Source organism: Eucalyptus grandis, chromosome 10, assembly GCF_016545825.1.
Source record: "Eucalyptus grandis isolate ANBG69807.140 chromosome 10, ASM1654582v1, whole genome shotgun sequence".
Lineage (NCBI taxonomy): Eukaryota > Viridiplantae > Streptophyta > Magnoliopsida > Myrtales > Myrtaceae > Eucalyptus > Eucalyptus grandis.
Window position 1 is genome coordinate 6,799,057 of NC_052621.1, and position 13,161 is coordinate 6,812,217.

Genomic DNA, 13,161 nt, shown 5'->3' on the forward strand with positions numbered 1-13,161 from the left:
GCGGCGGGAACAGCAGGCGGCTATCGAAATATTTCGAGGAACGATTGAGAATCGAACGGGTCGCGATGAAGGAAATGATTTGAACCTGGAGTGGATTCGATCCGCCGTTGACTTGGTCAAGTGAAGGTGGATGATCGACTGAATCGTCGTCCCCCTAGTCCAAGCAGCGCGGAATCCTCAACTCGTACCTTCTTTTGGCTGCTTCTCATCATCTCCACCACAGCTTCGTCGCACGCCTTCCCTCTCTCCTCGTCTCCGCCGAAAGCGCCGATCAACAGCTCGGCGTCCTTCTCCATCGCGATCTCCCGATCGTCGTCCGCCCTTCGAGCCGCGGCGATCTTCACTCGCTTCATGCGGCGGCCGCTCGCCGGCAGATCCAGGACGGGAACGTACCACACGCTCACTCGGAGAGGGCCTCTCAGGCTCCTCAGCCTCTGCGACCTCAGTTCCTCCGCGGAGCCCTTCGCGGACGAGCTCCCGTTGAAGCTCGCCAGCTCTTCCTCTCCCATGCACAGCTTCCCCCTCCCGGCGTCGTCCGAGACCACGACGCTCCGGAGCCCCCGTGGTCGCGAGGGAGGTAGACGAGCCTAAACGACGCGCTCACGAGCGAGCACCTCGTCGTCTCGAGGATCGACTTCAGGTCGGACTCGCTGATCCTCTCCTGACTCCGCCGCCGCCGCCGCCGCCGCCCCCGGGGGCGCCGGCCGAGGTCCTGCAAATCGACGCCGCCGAGCACGACGCAGGTCTCGAGCCGGGATCCGAAGACGGCTTTCCACCAGGTGAGGGAGCCGCGAGCCGCATCGTCGCCGCGCGACCTCGTGGAGTTCCGGAGCTCCACGCGGAGATCTCGAGCTCGCGAAACCGGTACTTGAGGTGAGAGCTCGCCGTACGGGGCGACGCGGCCGCTGGAGCAGCAGACCGAGGCCGACGACCTTGACCGACCAGCCTGGCGCGGAAGCTCTGGAGGATCCGCTTCAGGGCGCGAGCGGGGTTCCTCCGGGCGGAGGAGCCACCCCGGCGGTCGAAGTAGTCGAGGGGAGGAGAGGGCGTCGACCTGGGGGACGACGAGGCGGAAGCGCCGGCAGACGGAGGAGCAGACGACGAGGGCGTTGAGGTCGGCGATTTTGGAAGATGAGCAGGAGGAGGGCGTCGGGAGCGAATCGAAGGGGTTCCCGTCGGGAGCGGCGCGGCCCGGCGGCGGCGGAGGATGAGGAGGAGCGCACGGTTTTTGAATCATGGAGGCGACGGAGGAGAGAAGGAAGAAGAGAGAGAGAGAAAGAGAGTTTGAATAGAAATGGCGGTGTGTTGGCGTGTGTGGATTGGACTGGAGGTAATGTTTGTATGTATGTATATACGGTGATGGGACTGATTGAGTCACGCGACGCACGTGAGGGGCAGCTACGTCACCCTACGTAGAAGATTTATAGTCGACGCCCGATTTCTTTCTTTTAAGAAAAAGGCATTTTTTTTTTAAGTTTTTCTTTTTTCCCATCAAAATGGAAAAATAATTTACAGTAAGTAGATTTCTTTTGCTTGGCGCTAAAGAATCAGGGTTCCTTTTTTCCGTGTCCGCAAACTTTAGTACGCGTTGGTAAGTTAAAAGAATGTATCAGGCAAAAGAAAAGGATTTGTGACTTCTTCGCAGCATTTTCATGAAATTACCCGATTCTTTTTTTTTGTTGTTTGAAAATTAGCAATCTTTTAACTACCTTACCGACATCTCTTTTGCATAAATTCGAATTTACTAAATTTACTAATTTTGAGAACACAGCTCTAACTTGAATCGGTAATTCACGTTTAATTATTATTCTTATTATTATTAATTTACCAACTTTGCTGTTGATTTACCGGTTTCTATTTACCTTAGGAGAAAGTTGGAGAGAAATGACGACAGTGATTAAATCTAATGATTGGGGTCTTTCCCAACTAAAATTTGATGTTGTTAAAAAAAGTCAGTCCATGCATTCGAACACTTGTTTCGAGATGCGGGGGGAGGGGACCAATCATTCGGAAATGTCGAGATAAGAAAAGAGGAAAAAGACATGACATGCATGCTTATGTCGATTTTGGTACGACCTATACGTTATTTTCTAAAGGCTAGTCAGAACCTGCCTTCTGAGTTATTTGACTTTCGATCACATCTTTTTTCAAGGGTTGGATGGCCTTTTCATCATTTCGTAGGAATCTTGAAACTCCAATAGATGGAATGCTCATCGTCAGATTGGGTTATGTTTTCTCACATGATAAGGAAAGGCTATTACTATTCGGTAGAGATATGTGGACATAAAATTTTTGATATTCGAATTTATAATTAAAATGGGAAAATTGCTATTTACGCATAAGTGCATGCTGACCATTCTAATATGAAAAATTGCGAACAGTAGTGAAGGAAAAAAAAAGTTGCTTATCATTAGTTGATACATTCATTATGATACATGCCACTCGGCATGCTGTTTACCTTTTTCGTACACTAGAAAGGTGTCGGCACATGAAAGAGTACTAGATTGTTGAAAGCTTGAGAGTTACATTTCCTTATCAAAACTTGAAATTGCATGGGAAAAACAACAATTATTGATATAATTAAATTTGCTCTTGTTTGTGTCATGCGCGGGAATCAATCATCTATGGAGAAATCATTGATTTTTTTTTTTTTATTCATGAAAAGCGATTTTCTCATTGAAATTTACTAACTACTTAGAAAAATTGCTAGCCACAAGGAGGTACTTTGTACCGAAAGATGAGACCATATAATTAATGATTGCAATGTTATCACCATTACATCCAAGAGTCAAGCTAGCAATGGCATACAAAACCACATTTATGCAACAGCTAACATAGTATAAAATGTATAACCAGCATGACGCGACACAACATGCACGTTAGCTCAGGTAAATACGATTTCATCATCAATCAATCGTTTGACAAGTTAAATTAAAAAAGATAGGTACCCGTCTCGGCACAGAATCGGCGCGCGCAATTAGGAGCTATAACTGCAACAAGACGACAGAAATTACTAGCAGTAGCCGAACTTCTAAACTACTTTCGTGTATATTTGCATCTCAATTCAGGATTTACCAGACATATGTGAAGGCACAAAATCTGCGACGACGCAAGGAAAGAACTCTAAACTAACTGCTAAATGGACGTATACAAGAAGAAGCATCATACAGCGATCGGCGGTCATCGACGGACGATGGTCTCGAAGCAGTTGAGCCCATCAAACTGAGGGCCAACCGCGGCGGCATGCTCTGCTTCTCGGAGAGGTAAGGCGAGCTTCTCAATGGCTCGTTCTCCGCACTCTTGGAGCTGAAGACGAAACCGGTTGGAGCCGCGACGAGCGCACCCCATGAGGATCCTCCCATTGTCATCGCCCGCTTTGCTTCTTTTGCCGTCGAAACTGCACGAACCTGCAAAAACCCTATCATTACCCATCAAAGATTTCCATGACAGAGAGAGAGAGAGAGAGAGGACGACCGACCTCAGTGGCGTACATGGCCAAAGCAGCGAAAGAACTGGACATGGACATGGGTGAAGGAGCACTGAATTGGAGAAGAAAGATGAAGTTGAAATGATGATGATGATGATGATGATGATGATGATGATTGGGGAGAGGTGGTGACTGACACCGGAAGTTGGACAATGAAAAGAAGAGACCGACGGCTGATTTTATATGCGGATTACCGAAACGCGGATGGCACGCCGTGTGGACGGCAAAAACGCGAGAAAAACGTGGGTTTTGTTTTTCTTTTCCGCCTCATGCTTTCAGGTTTGTATCTTGTTTTCTCGGTCGTTTTTCACGCTAGAACATCCGTGGGGATACTTTCGTGTAATGAAAAAGAAACCTTGGACGCGGTGAAGTTCGAGTCGCAACTAAGAGGTGACGAATGGACAGGCCGCACGTTTCTCTCGTGGACCGGGCTGATAGTTGCGACATTTGGAAACTCCCATCAATTAATATAAAGGAAATGAGTGGTGAGTAAATATCACGAGTTGAAATTTCAAATAGATTATAATAATGTTGTGGTACGCAAGATTCAAAATGTAATTTTATTTGTTTTATTTATAGTTTTCGAAAGGATTCCGTTAGGGTTATATTAATAAATATTTGGCACTGGGTTGGTTAATTTAAGTGGTGATAAAATGCGTAATGCCACAATAGTTGTTAATGAAGACTAATACTCTCTGAGATTATGTATCGGACAAATGGTAGGTCTTAGTGGATTCAAAATATTTTTCTGAATTATCAGTATGGACACTGATTTTTTTTTCTTATTTGTGTACTGATTTTACTAAATATTTTGGTAATTTAATCACTTCTTCTTTTTCATCCACCATCATGTATTTTCAACCTAAGCCATCATTACTTTTAACTCTTTTTTTTTTTTTTTTGGTCGGTTATACTATACTCATACCCTATCACTCTGCTCTCTCGAACTTTTGCCTGGGTGTGAATCAGAAATTTATTCACGAAATTAATCGTTTCCCGTCAACTCCTCTTGAAAAGATGGGGATTTGAATATTCTACTTCTCCTTTCCATGTGGTGGTATTCCAGTGGTTAACTTTTGGTTAATTGTTCTTATGCTTTTTATACCTCATGTAAGTTGCTAAATACATCCCATTTGGTCATGAAAATCCATTTCGACATGCTTCAAGTCTTCAACTTCTTTGTCGTCTTTACTTTCCAATCTTCTAAGTAACCTCGCATTGGTATTTTAAAGCTTCTAATTTGATATTTCAAGTGTTTACAAGGTGAATTATTGGATTCCTCTTCATCTTATCAAACTAGTTTTGTTGCTTAAAAAATTGAGTTAAAATTATGTTCTTGATTTGCTTTAAAGGTAATTATAACTTTCATTTGCTCAAGTCATTTTCTAGCAAGTGAAAACTCTAAAGACTAATGGCCTGTCTTTTTGTTCAGCTTTGGAAAAATGGTTTTGAGAAAATACAAATACCTTTAAGGTAAATGAGTTTTAAAATGTTGTATTGTTGGGTAAATTGTAATTTTAAATAGCATTGGAAAATAATTTTAGTGTAAATACCGTTCAATAAAACTCACATTTATAAAGAGTTTTGCTTCTTCTTTTAATCGAAAGATTAAATCAGTGGAGGTTAGTTCTTGGTCAATTTGTTGAATGACCAAATCTAGGGTGCGTTTGTTTGCGTTTGTTTTAAAATTGTTCGAGGAACAAAAATAGAAAAAAAGTATTTCGTTCAGGGAACAATTTTGAACAAAAAAGCAGCGTTTGGTAAACTTGTTCGGGAATAAAAAATAAACAGAAACACGTTTGGTAAATTTGTATTTTTTTATTTCTTTTTATTTTCTATTTTTTCTTCTTTTTTCTTTTCTTTCCTTTCTTTTTTCTTCTTTTGGCAGCGGTCGCCAGGCCTGGCCATGCCGGCGACCGGCCGACGAGGGCCGGCGGCCTCGCCCGGCCATGGCGAGCTGCAGGCCCTCGCAGCCGAGCCTCGCCGTAGGCGGGCGAGCTCGGCCTCGCAGTTTGGGTGTGGTCCAGCTCGCCCGGCCGCGCAGTCGGCTCGCCTTGTGCAGGCGAGCGCCGCAGCGGTGGCCTGGCGGGCCGAGCCTCACCGGCCGTTGGGCGAGCTCGGCCTCGCCCCGGTTGGGCGAGCTCGGCTCGCTTGACCAAGGTGAGGCCGACCCTCGCCCGGCCTACGACGAGGCTCGGCCTCGCCGAAGTGACCCAGGCGGCCGCCGGCCCTCGTCGACGATGCCGGTCATGGCCGAGGGGCCCAGGCGGCAGAGCGAAGAAAAAGAAGAAGAAGAAAAAGAAAAGTGTTCTTCAAATGTGTTTGAAATAAAAACACAAATTTGTTGTTTCTTATTTATGTTTCTTTTTGTTCACGGAAACAAAGAACAAAAAGGAACAAAAAAACGCACTGCGAAACGCGTTTGTTCCTTTTGTTCCCGGGAACAAAAAACAGAAAAAATGTTCAAAAACATAAAAAGCACAAACAAACGAGCTCTAGTGGCCTAAGGTCATTGCCCTTAAGCAGTGTCGCTTTAGTCATGGTCACGCCACCTAGGTGATAGTCGGCCAGGACACACAGCCCCTAGGTAGTAGTGGTGAGAATTCGCCGAGAAGCCGATTCTTAGGCGGTGGATTAGGAAAGACAAACGGTCGTGGATGAATGGGAAGAAGATGAATAGTGGACGGATGAGCAGTGGACTTGCATTTCCAAAATGTTAAAAGCCTAAAATAAAGTCCCTACTTGCATTGGGCTTTCGGCATTCAAAATGCTAGTATTAGGCCATAGGAGTCTTAAAAATACTTGCCAAACATTTTTGTATTTTCTCGGCTACTTGGAGAGCCCAAAAAGGCTTGCAAAAGCTAAACCAAACAAGCCCTAAGTTAGATTGATCTACTTATTGTTTTGACTTGCTTGGTTGATGGGTGTGAATTTTGTTTAGTTTTCTAGTAAAATGAAGGTGAGTTTCAATGATGGTATGTGAAATCTTTGTGTACTCTCGAATTCGATCGATAAGCTTGTTACATCTCAGAAGGCATTTGATTAATTTCTTAGGGGTATTTGATTGTTTCCGTGAGATGTGATGACACTTTTTTGTCTGAAAAATATGGAAAGTGAAACTATACCTAAAAATGATATTTTTTATGTTCGATCGGTTCTTGGTGCTCATTCTAAATGTTGCCGATTAATCATGTGGTTGATTCTTTTTGAGTTGGTCGATCATTTGAGTTGTCAATGTTTACATGATGGATTGCCTGAGCTGTTAACTATTTGGGTTTTCGGTATTCATATTGTGAATTTGTAAGCATCAGTTCCAAAGTTACTGATTACCTATCAGCCACCTTTTCAACATGTACTACCTCCGAGAGGGCAGAGTCGACCGAGGGTGACGATAAATGTCTTAGCTACTGCTTCGGACTCCACTATATAATAGCCAGACTTTAAATGTTGGAGGGGGACTCTTCGAAATTGGGCGTCTTCTCTTGACTTCTCGAAGATGAATTTTCCTCGTATGTTATGTTTCGGCAGTCTTGAGCGGTAGTCGTCAAATCCATCCAAAAGGGTAACGTTCGAAAAATGGGAATAGACCCCCACCAAATTTTGGAGATTAGGAACATCAGTCAATGTCGGTGTAATGACTCGTGTACTTCGCGCAGTGCCATGAATAGTGTCGACAGAGACTTGAGTCAGTACACAAAGCGGAGATAAGCAACTCCAAGCGTTCGATTGCGAGCGATACGTAATGGATAGCACAATTTATCTTAGAGACAATTATTTAGAGGATCGAATCCTCTCATTACGGCCGTCGCGGGACATTTCCTTAGATTTGAGAATCGATCGGGATTGCTTTCGATCTAAGTGCAGAACGAAAACAACTATAGCCTCGTCTCTTTTCCGTAACGGAATCTAACTTCATTCCTCGAAACAAGCTTGGTCAAAAGCTTCATCATCCTCGTTTCCCCCTTTGACCAGCCAATTCCGATTCACCAGTAGTGGAAGCACAACCTCAGTAGAAAACCGATGCAAATTGCTAGCGACTTCAACACAAACTCCGGCGATGATTATAATCAATGAAGCTTTTACCCACCGGATTTTTGCGAGAAATCCTCCCAAAGGTAAATAGCAATAAATTGCCTCAATAACTACTACGTCACCGTAACCAAAAAATCGGCTTTTAACAATCCAAACACGGCGACAAGCCATGGACCACGAGAGGGTGCATCATCTCATGTTGCACAACAAAATAAAATGAATTCAATAACTCCTTTTTGAAAAACAGACTACATTTGCATTTGCCGTTGCTTAAGATAAAACACGACTTATCGAAGTACTACGCAAAATTTTTGTAATGTACACTTCCATTTCAGGATTACATGTGAACCTCTTTGTTGTATGTATACATTATGAGACCTCTAACAATTTACACGTTACATGTAGAAAATCGCTGACCTAATTATTTGAAGGTAACTTGTAGCAAAACAAAATTTGTCTCCAAAAGATGAGCTTTGCCTCTGTTTGTCAGCCCACCTGTTCCACCAATTTCAAGGGTGCGCCTGCGCAACGTCTCACTCCGTCCAATGCTCTGTCAAAGAATACCAACAAGAATCATTGTGTCGTCCCGATGGACAAGTCAAAATTTCCAAGGAACAACCAGTGGCTGAACCGGATGCATCCGGATGGAAACCTTGGGGTTTCAACCAACCACATGCAATCAACGGATTACTCCGACATAGCAGTGCATGCTTATTTGATATCCGAAGAAAAATCTGGTCTCTGGGGAAAGCTGGACTGACGCATTCTGTATGGTCTCTCGTTAGCAAATCGTCTACTATCAGATGGTGCTGCTCAAGAATGCCCAGCGAGGTCGGGTCAACTAGCGGGAACCATTGGTCATTTGCTGTTGCATTGGAGGCTGAGCAGAAGAATATGCCTCTGCTTAGGTCTCCTCCTCTCCGTTTCAGGCTTCTAATTTAACTGGATCATGGACTTTGTTTGCTGGCTCAGACATATGGTAAGAGGTCGCATTCCTGTAGCCTCTTTGGTTGGGAAAGGAGGGAAATAGCCAGAATCACCATCTCTGCCCATTGAACCGGATGAAGAACCATTAACATGAGATGGCCCAACCTCCTCATCCTGCTCCCTGTCTAAGTTTTGAGTAAATCTGATGGAGTCTCTCCCAGATAAGTTTGAGAAGGTAGACACATAGTTCCATAAGTCAACGTGGTCATCCCTACATGTTTATATACAACTAAGTAAAGACATAGTGAAGACATTCCCTTCATGAGAGAGAGAGAGAGAGAGTGGATATAAATGGAAAACATCATGTCAAGAAGGATGTGAGAGTATTGAGCTAGAGAACGTACTGTCTTGCTTGTAAGTCTCCTCCTCGTATTCATAAACGATTCCATCAATCCTTCTTCCAATGAGCTGGAGATAATTTCGAATCCTTGCAAGCACCTGAAAAAGGTTTGTAAAGAAAGAAATGTAAATCTTGCCACATGATCAGACCTTGACAGGCAAAAATATAAAAACTCGCAACACCTTTTCCTTGGGAAGATTGGCACTGGTAGTCTGTAATCTATGAAGACGATTCAACGTTTTTATCTCATCCGCCATGACATCTTCACACCACTCCATCCATTCGCTTCCTTAAACTGCTCATACACTTCTTCATCATCTGACATTTCACCTTCCTCTTTAGCTAATGGTTCAGCTTTCGCCAATTTCTGAGGCCTTTCTTTTTTTGCTTGCAACTTAACTTTCACAGGAGCAGCAGCTCTGTTCTCCCTTGTTTGAGCGGTGTTGAGAACATTATCTTTGACATTCTTAGAGGCTTTACGTCCTCCTTTGACATTAAATTCTTGCCTCCAGCAGCATCAAGTTCCTGACAAGAATTGAACAGGTTATCAGTTCATTTAAGTCTAGGCGCAGAATTGCACAAAAAAAAGGAGAAAAGGAAGTTCGGGAGCAGAGATACTGAAAAGAAAACTATTTAGCAACATTGACAAAAATAATTCCAAATCAGATTAAAGTAAGAGATTAATACTTGGGGAAAAAAATTCCACTTGAGATGAATAATTCTGTTTTGTTTAGTTTGACTCCTTTCTCTTACATAACATGAATAGAGGTGATCACTCTAAACATTCAAAAGACTTCTGAGGGTAAGAGAGCAAAGGAATCTGCCTCAAGCAACAAGCTTTAAGTTTCACTGAAGAAGCTTGGAACTTGTGATTTTACTAAGGCATCATATGCATTCGGATGGTGTTGGGGACAATAAAAACAGAGGATGCATCCAGATGGCCTGAAAATTTGCAATCTACACGGCAACAAGAAATACAAGGCAAATAAAGAACGGTAAATAGAGATGCAAAAATGACAGATGGTCTTCATGTTACATGGAATTAAAAATCGGAAGAGATCTACCATTTCTAGAAGAGCAGTTGCACGGTCTCGCAAATTTGGAGCACGTGGTAGAAATGTCTCATGGTGCTGAAGTTCGACTGGAGCAATCTTCTTTGTAAGGCCAAGACTTCCATCTAACCGTATCTTCTCCCAATTGCCAAATCCATGATAATAGATGCCAAGCAGTAATCTTGCATCGTCAACTGAGTATATGCAAAGAGCGCGAAAAAGCAAGTACGAAGTCTCAGCTAAAACTGAACGTTTTCATAAACATCAAAAAGCAAACAAATGACAAACAGATGGAGAAGAAGCAATCTACTCTGATTCCATCCACAGCCTTTGGACCAATTCGAAGGTTTGAGATAAGTCAACACCCTGAACTGCCTGATTGGATCAGTGTAGTGGTTGATGCGCTTTGCTAGAAGCTGGAGTGCTTGAACTCGAGTAAGAAGATCATTAGCTTTCACAGAGACACCAAAAATCTAGAAGTGGCCCCTGTACAGCAATCAGGAAATGCAATCAGTAGAGAATCAGGGGCTTCGGTCCTTTCTTTTCTTTTTTCCCTTTTAATTTGTTGGGGTGGGGTGTTGGGGATGATTATTATAGAACCAACCTTCGGATCAATGTTTCCCATATTGACTGCCTCTCGACATCCATCAATCAAAGAGTTGAAAAGCTCAATCTGCGCTTCAGAAGGAGCTGCAGAAAATGATCCTCCTCCGAAGCAATAAGAGCAATTTGATTCTCATTCCCAAATTTCATCATCTACATAACCAGAGAAACAAGACAATCAACAACTAATGCAGGACTAAGACCAAAGAAATGAAAGAGACATCATAACACAGACAAAAATATAACATACAGAGCATGACAACTTGAGTGGTAATTTCATACACCTCTCTATCAATATAATGGCTGGGATAAGAACAAGTTAGAATCCAATCAAAGGAGAGATTTTTGTACTCCTAACCTCTCTCCTTTGCAATGAAAATGTCACAGCTAGTTGACAGAGATTGCCAGCCAAATATTTGTAAAAATCACAAGACGAGTCATGAATAGAAGGTTCAGCAGAAAACAAGGAACAATCCCTCTCAATAAATAAAATGTTCCATTAGGGGCCACTGGGATGTGAGTAAACATGAAACTCCCACACATTCAGCACTTCAAATGTTCACATAATAAAATCCCTTTCCCAAGACTTAGAAACACAAACCAGCTTCAACGAATGTTGCAAACCCCCCAAAAAAAAGGCTCATAATAGCAAAATATAAACCTCAAATTCAGCTCTAGTTTGACAGCTATATAAAATCCAGTTGATTTCCATAGGGCAATTTTCCTAAAATTGTTGGTACAGATTAACACCCAAAGTAATTAAGTAATTAAGAATTGTGAATTGTGAAGTAACAATAAACATTATTGCCTACAAAGTCGGTTGTATGATCAGCCCACACTATTAGGTTGGTTTCGGTGGGCTTGGTTCGGCCGTGCAAGTTCCACCCTCTTCCTAGCTATAACAATCAGCTAAAGCGACACTGAAGTCAACATAAGATAAGAACTCAAACTTTATAAACGCAACAGATAGGACAACAAATAGACACTCACTTGCCCTATCAATATCAAGTTAGGCATGATATCTTTCAGTAACCCCTATATACAATAACCATATAAAGGTAGGACCTACCGCACGAAAACGCAATGCATCTCTCTTAGACAGATTGCCATAAGACCATCCTCTTGCTTGAACAGCTGCACCTTCGATGGCTGTAGCAGGGGGCACAGAATAATCAGCTTTGCGGCGTTTTGGGGACCTTCTCTTGTGGTTCAGATTCCTTTTTCCTCCTTTTATTGGTTCTCTCAGGTTGGTCTGATGATTAACCTCTGCATAGCTCTTGATGTTCTCGCTTTGAGGAAGTAAAAGCTTCTAGAGGAAGGACTGAAAATATTTTAAATCAAAAACTCTGCTAAAATTGGTTAATTTTAGTTTGGAAGACTGTTCCTGTAAGACTCCAACATAAACAACGTGTCTATGGAATAGAAATGCTCATACTTCGGCTTGAGCTATAGCTTCTGGTTTGATCCATCGACTCCAAAACTACTGTCATCTTCAGCACTTCTGAAATTAGCGACCTGGATACAACAGGAGAATGTCATCAGAATAGAAACTTCACAATCATACTTCAATTTTCCTTGCTTTGAAAACTAAACAGTTACGATATGTCATGCTCATAGTGCAGGACTCAACATAGAAAAAAACAAACAGAGGTTGATAAACCTAATACAATGAGTTTATTTTCCCAGAATAACATTACATTCATTTGCTATTCCTTTTTACCTTGAAAGCACCCAACAATTCCTTGCCCCTCCTCCACAGCTTCCTTCTCTTCCACTTTTCAGCTCTATCAAGAATTTCGTCAATATCCATGTAGTCGTCCCTTCTTGCTCTCTTCATCATTTTTCCTCCTTGAAAATTCCTCTGCCCCCAAATCTCAAGATAGCAGACAACTTTCGTTCTGCAAATGGTAATAGGGACAATGAGTACCAAAATATGGCATCAGCAATATAAAAATATGACAAAAAGAAAACCTAACAATAAGAACAGGCAAATATTTGTTTCGTCCTTACTTTGTCAAAATAGCTCCCCTTTTTGTTTTTCTTTCTTCTCAATCTACCCTCCGCATTCAGTTTTTGGATTACCAGATGGTCAAGAACCTTAAAGGCGAAGATGACCACAAGGAGCACATGTCAAGAGCAGGCGTCACTTTAAAATGTCTAACAAATAGTTGGCAGCTTGGACGAGCAAAATGATACTAGGAAAAATATTCTAGATACTCCTACCATCTTTCTCTTGGCACGCTCCAAGATGTCTTCCTCACGACACTTTTGCTTGTAACAAATCTATAAATATTGACAACCTCTTGTTGCCCAATTCGATGAGCTCTACTCATTGCCTAACAATAAAATATCAGAAAATTTTAATCAGATTCACAAAACATCAAGCAAGACATGTGCTACTCCTGATAGAGTAAAATGTCCATATAAGAAGGAAAAGGAGGGGAAAAGAGTGAAAACTGCACCTGCAAGTCATTTTGTGGATTCCAGTCAGAATCAAATATAATAACAGTATCTGCTGTAGCAAGATTAATCCCAAGGCCACCTGCCCGAGTTGATAGGAGAAAACAGAAATCATCACTCCCAGGAGCATTAAAATGATCCATAGCCTGCTGGCGCTTCTTCACCTTGCTGTACTACCATCAAGCCGCTGGTATTGGAAC

At 42.5% G+C, this 13,161-nt stretch overlaps 1 protein-coding gene and 1 long non-coding RNA gene across 2 annotated transcripts; both read right to left on the bottom strand.

The window, feature by feature from the left end:
- Window positions 1-8,705: 8,705 nt before the first annotated feature.
- Window positions 8,706-10,608, bottom strand: LOC120288993. Its single transcript, XR_005546928.1, has 6 exons — window positions 10,503-10,608; window positions 10,209-10,384; window positions 9,911-10,092; window positions 9,029-9,371; window positions 8,851-8,944; window positions 8,706-8,717 (listed from the first exon to the last, which is right to left on the bottom strand). It is a non-coding gene; the product is annotated as an uncharacterized LOC120288993 (long non-coding RNA).
- A 1,949-nt stretch (window positions 10,609-12,557) lies between these two features.
- Window positions 12,558-13,111, bottom strand: LOC120288887 (protein CHROMATIN REMODELING 5-like). The gene is made up of 3 exons (XM_039303122.1): window positions 12,964-13,111; window positions 12,725-12,837; window positions 12,558-12,598 (listed from the first exon to the last, which is right to left on the bottom strand). The coding sequence occupies exons 1-3, from the start codon at window positions 13,102-13,104 to the stop codon at window positions 12,580-12,582; spliced, it is 273 nt and encodes a 90-aa protein (XP_039159056.1). The 5' UTR covers window positions 13,105-13,111; the 3' UTR covers window positions 12,558-12,579.
- Window positions 13,112-13,161: the final 50 nt, after the last annotated feature.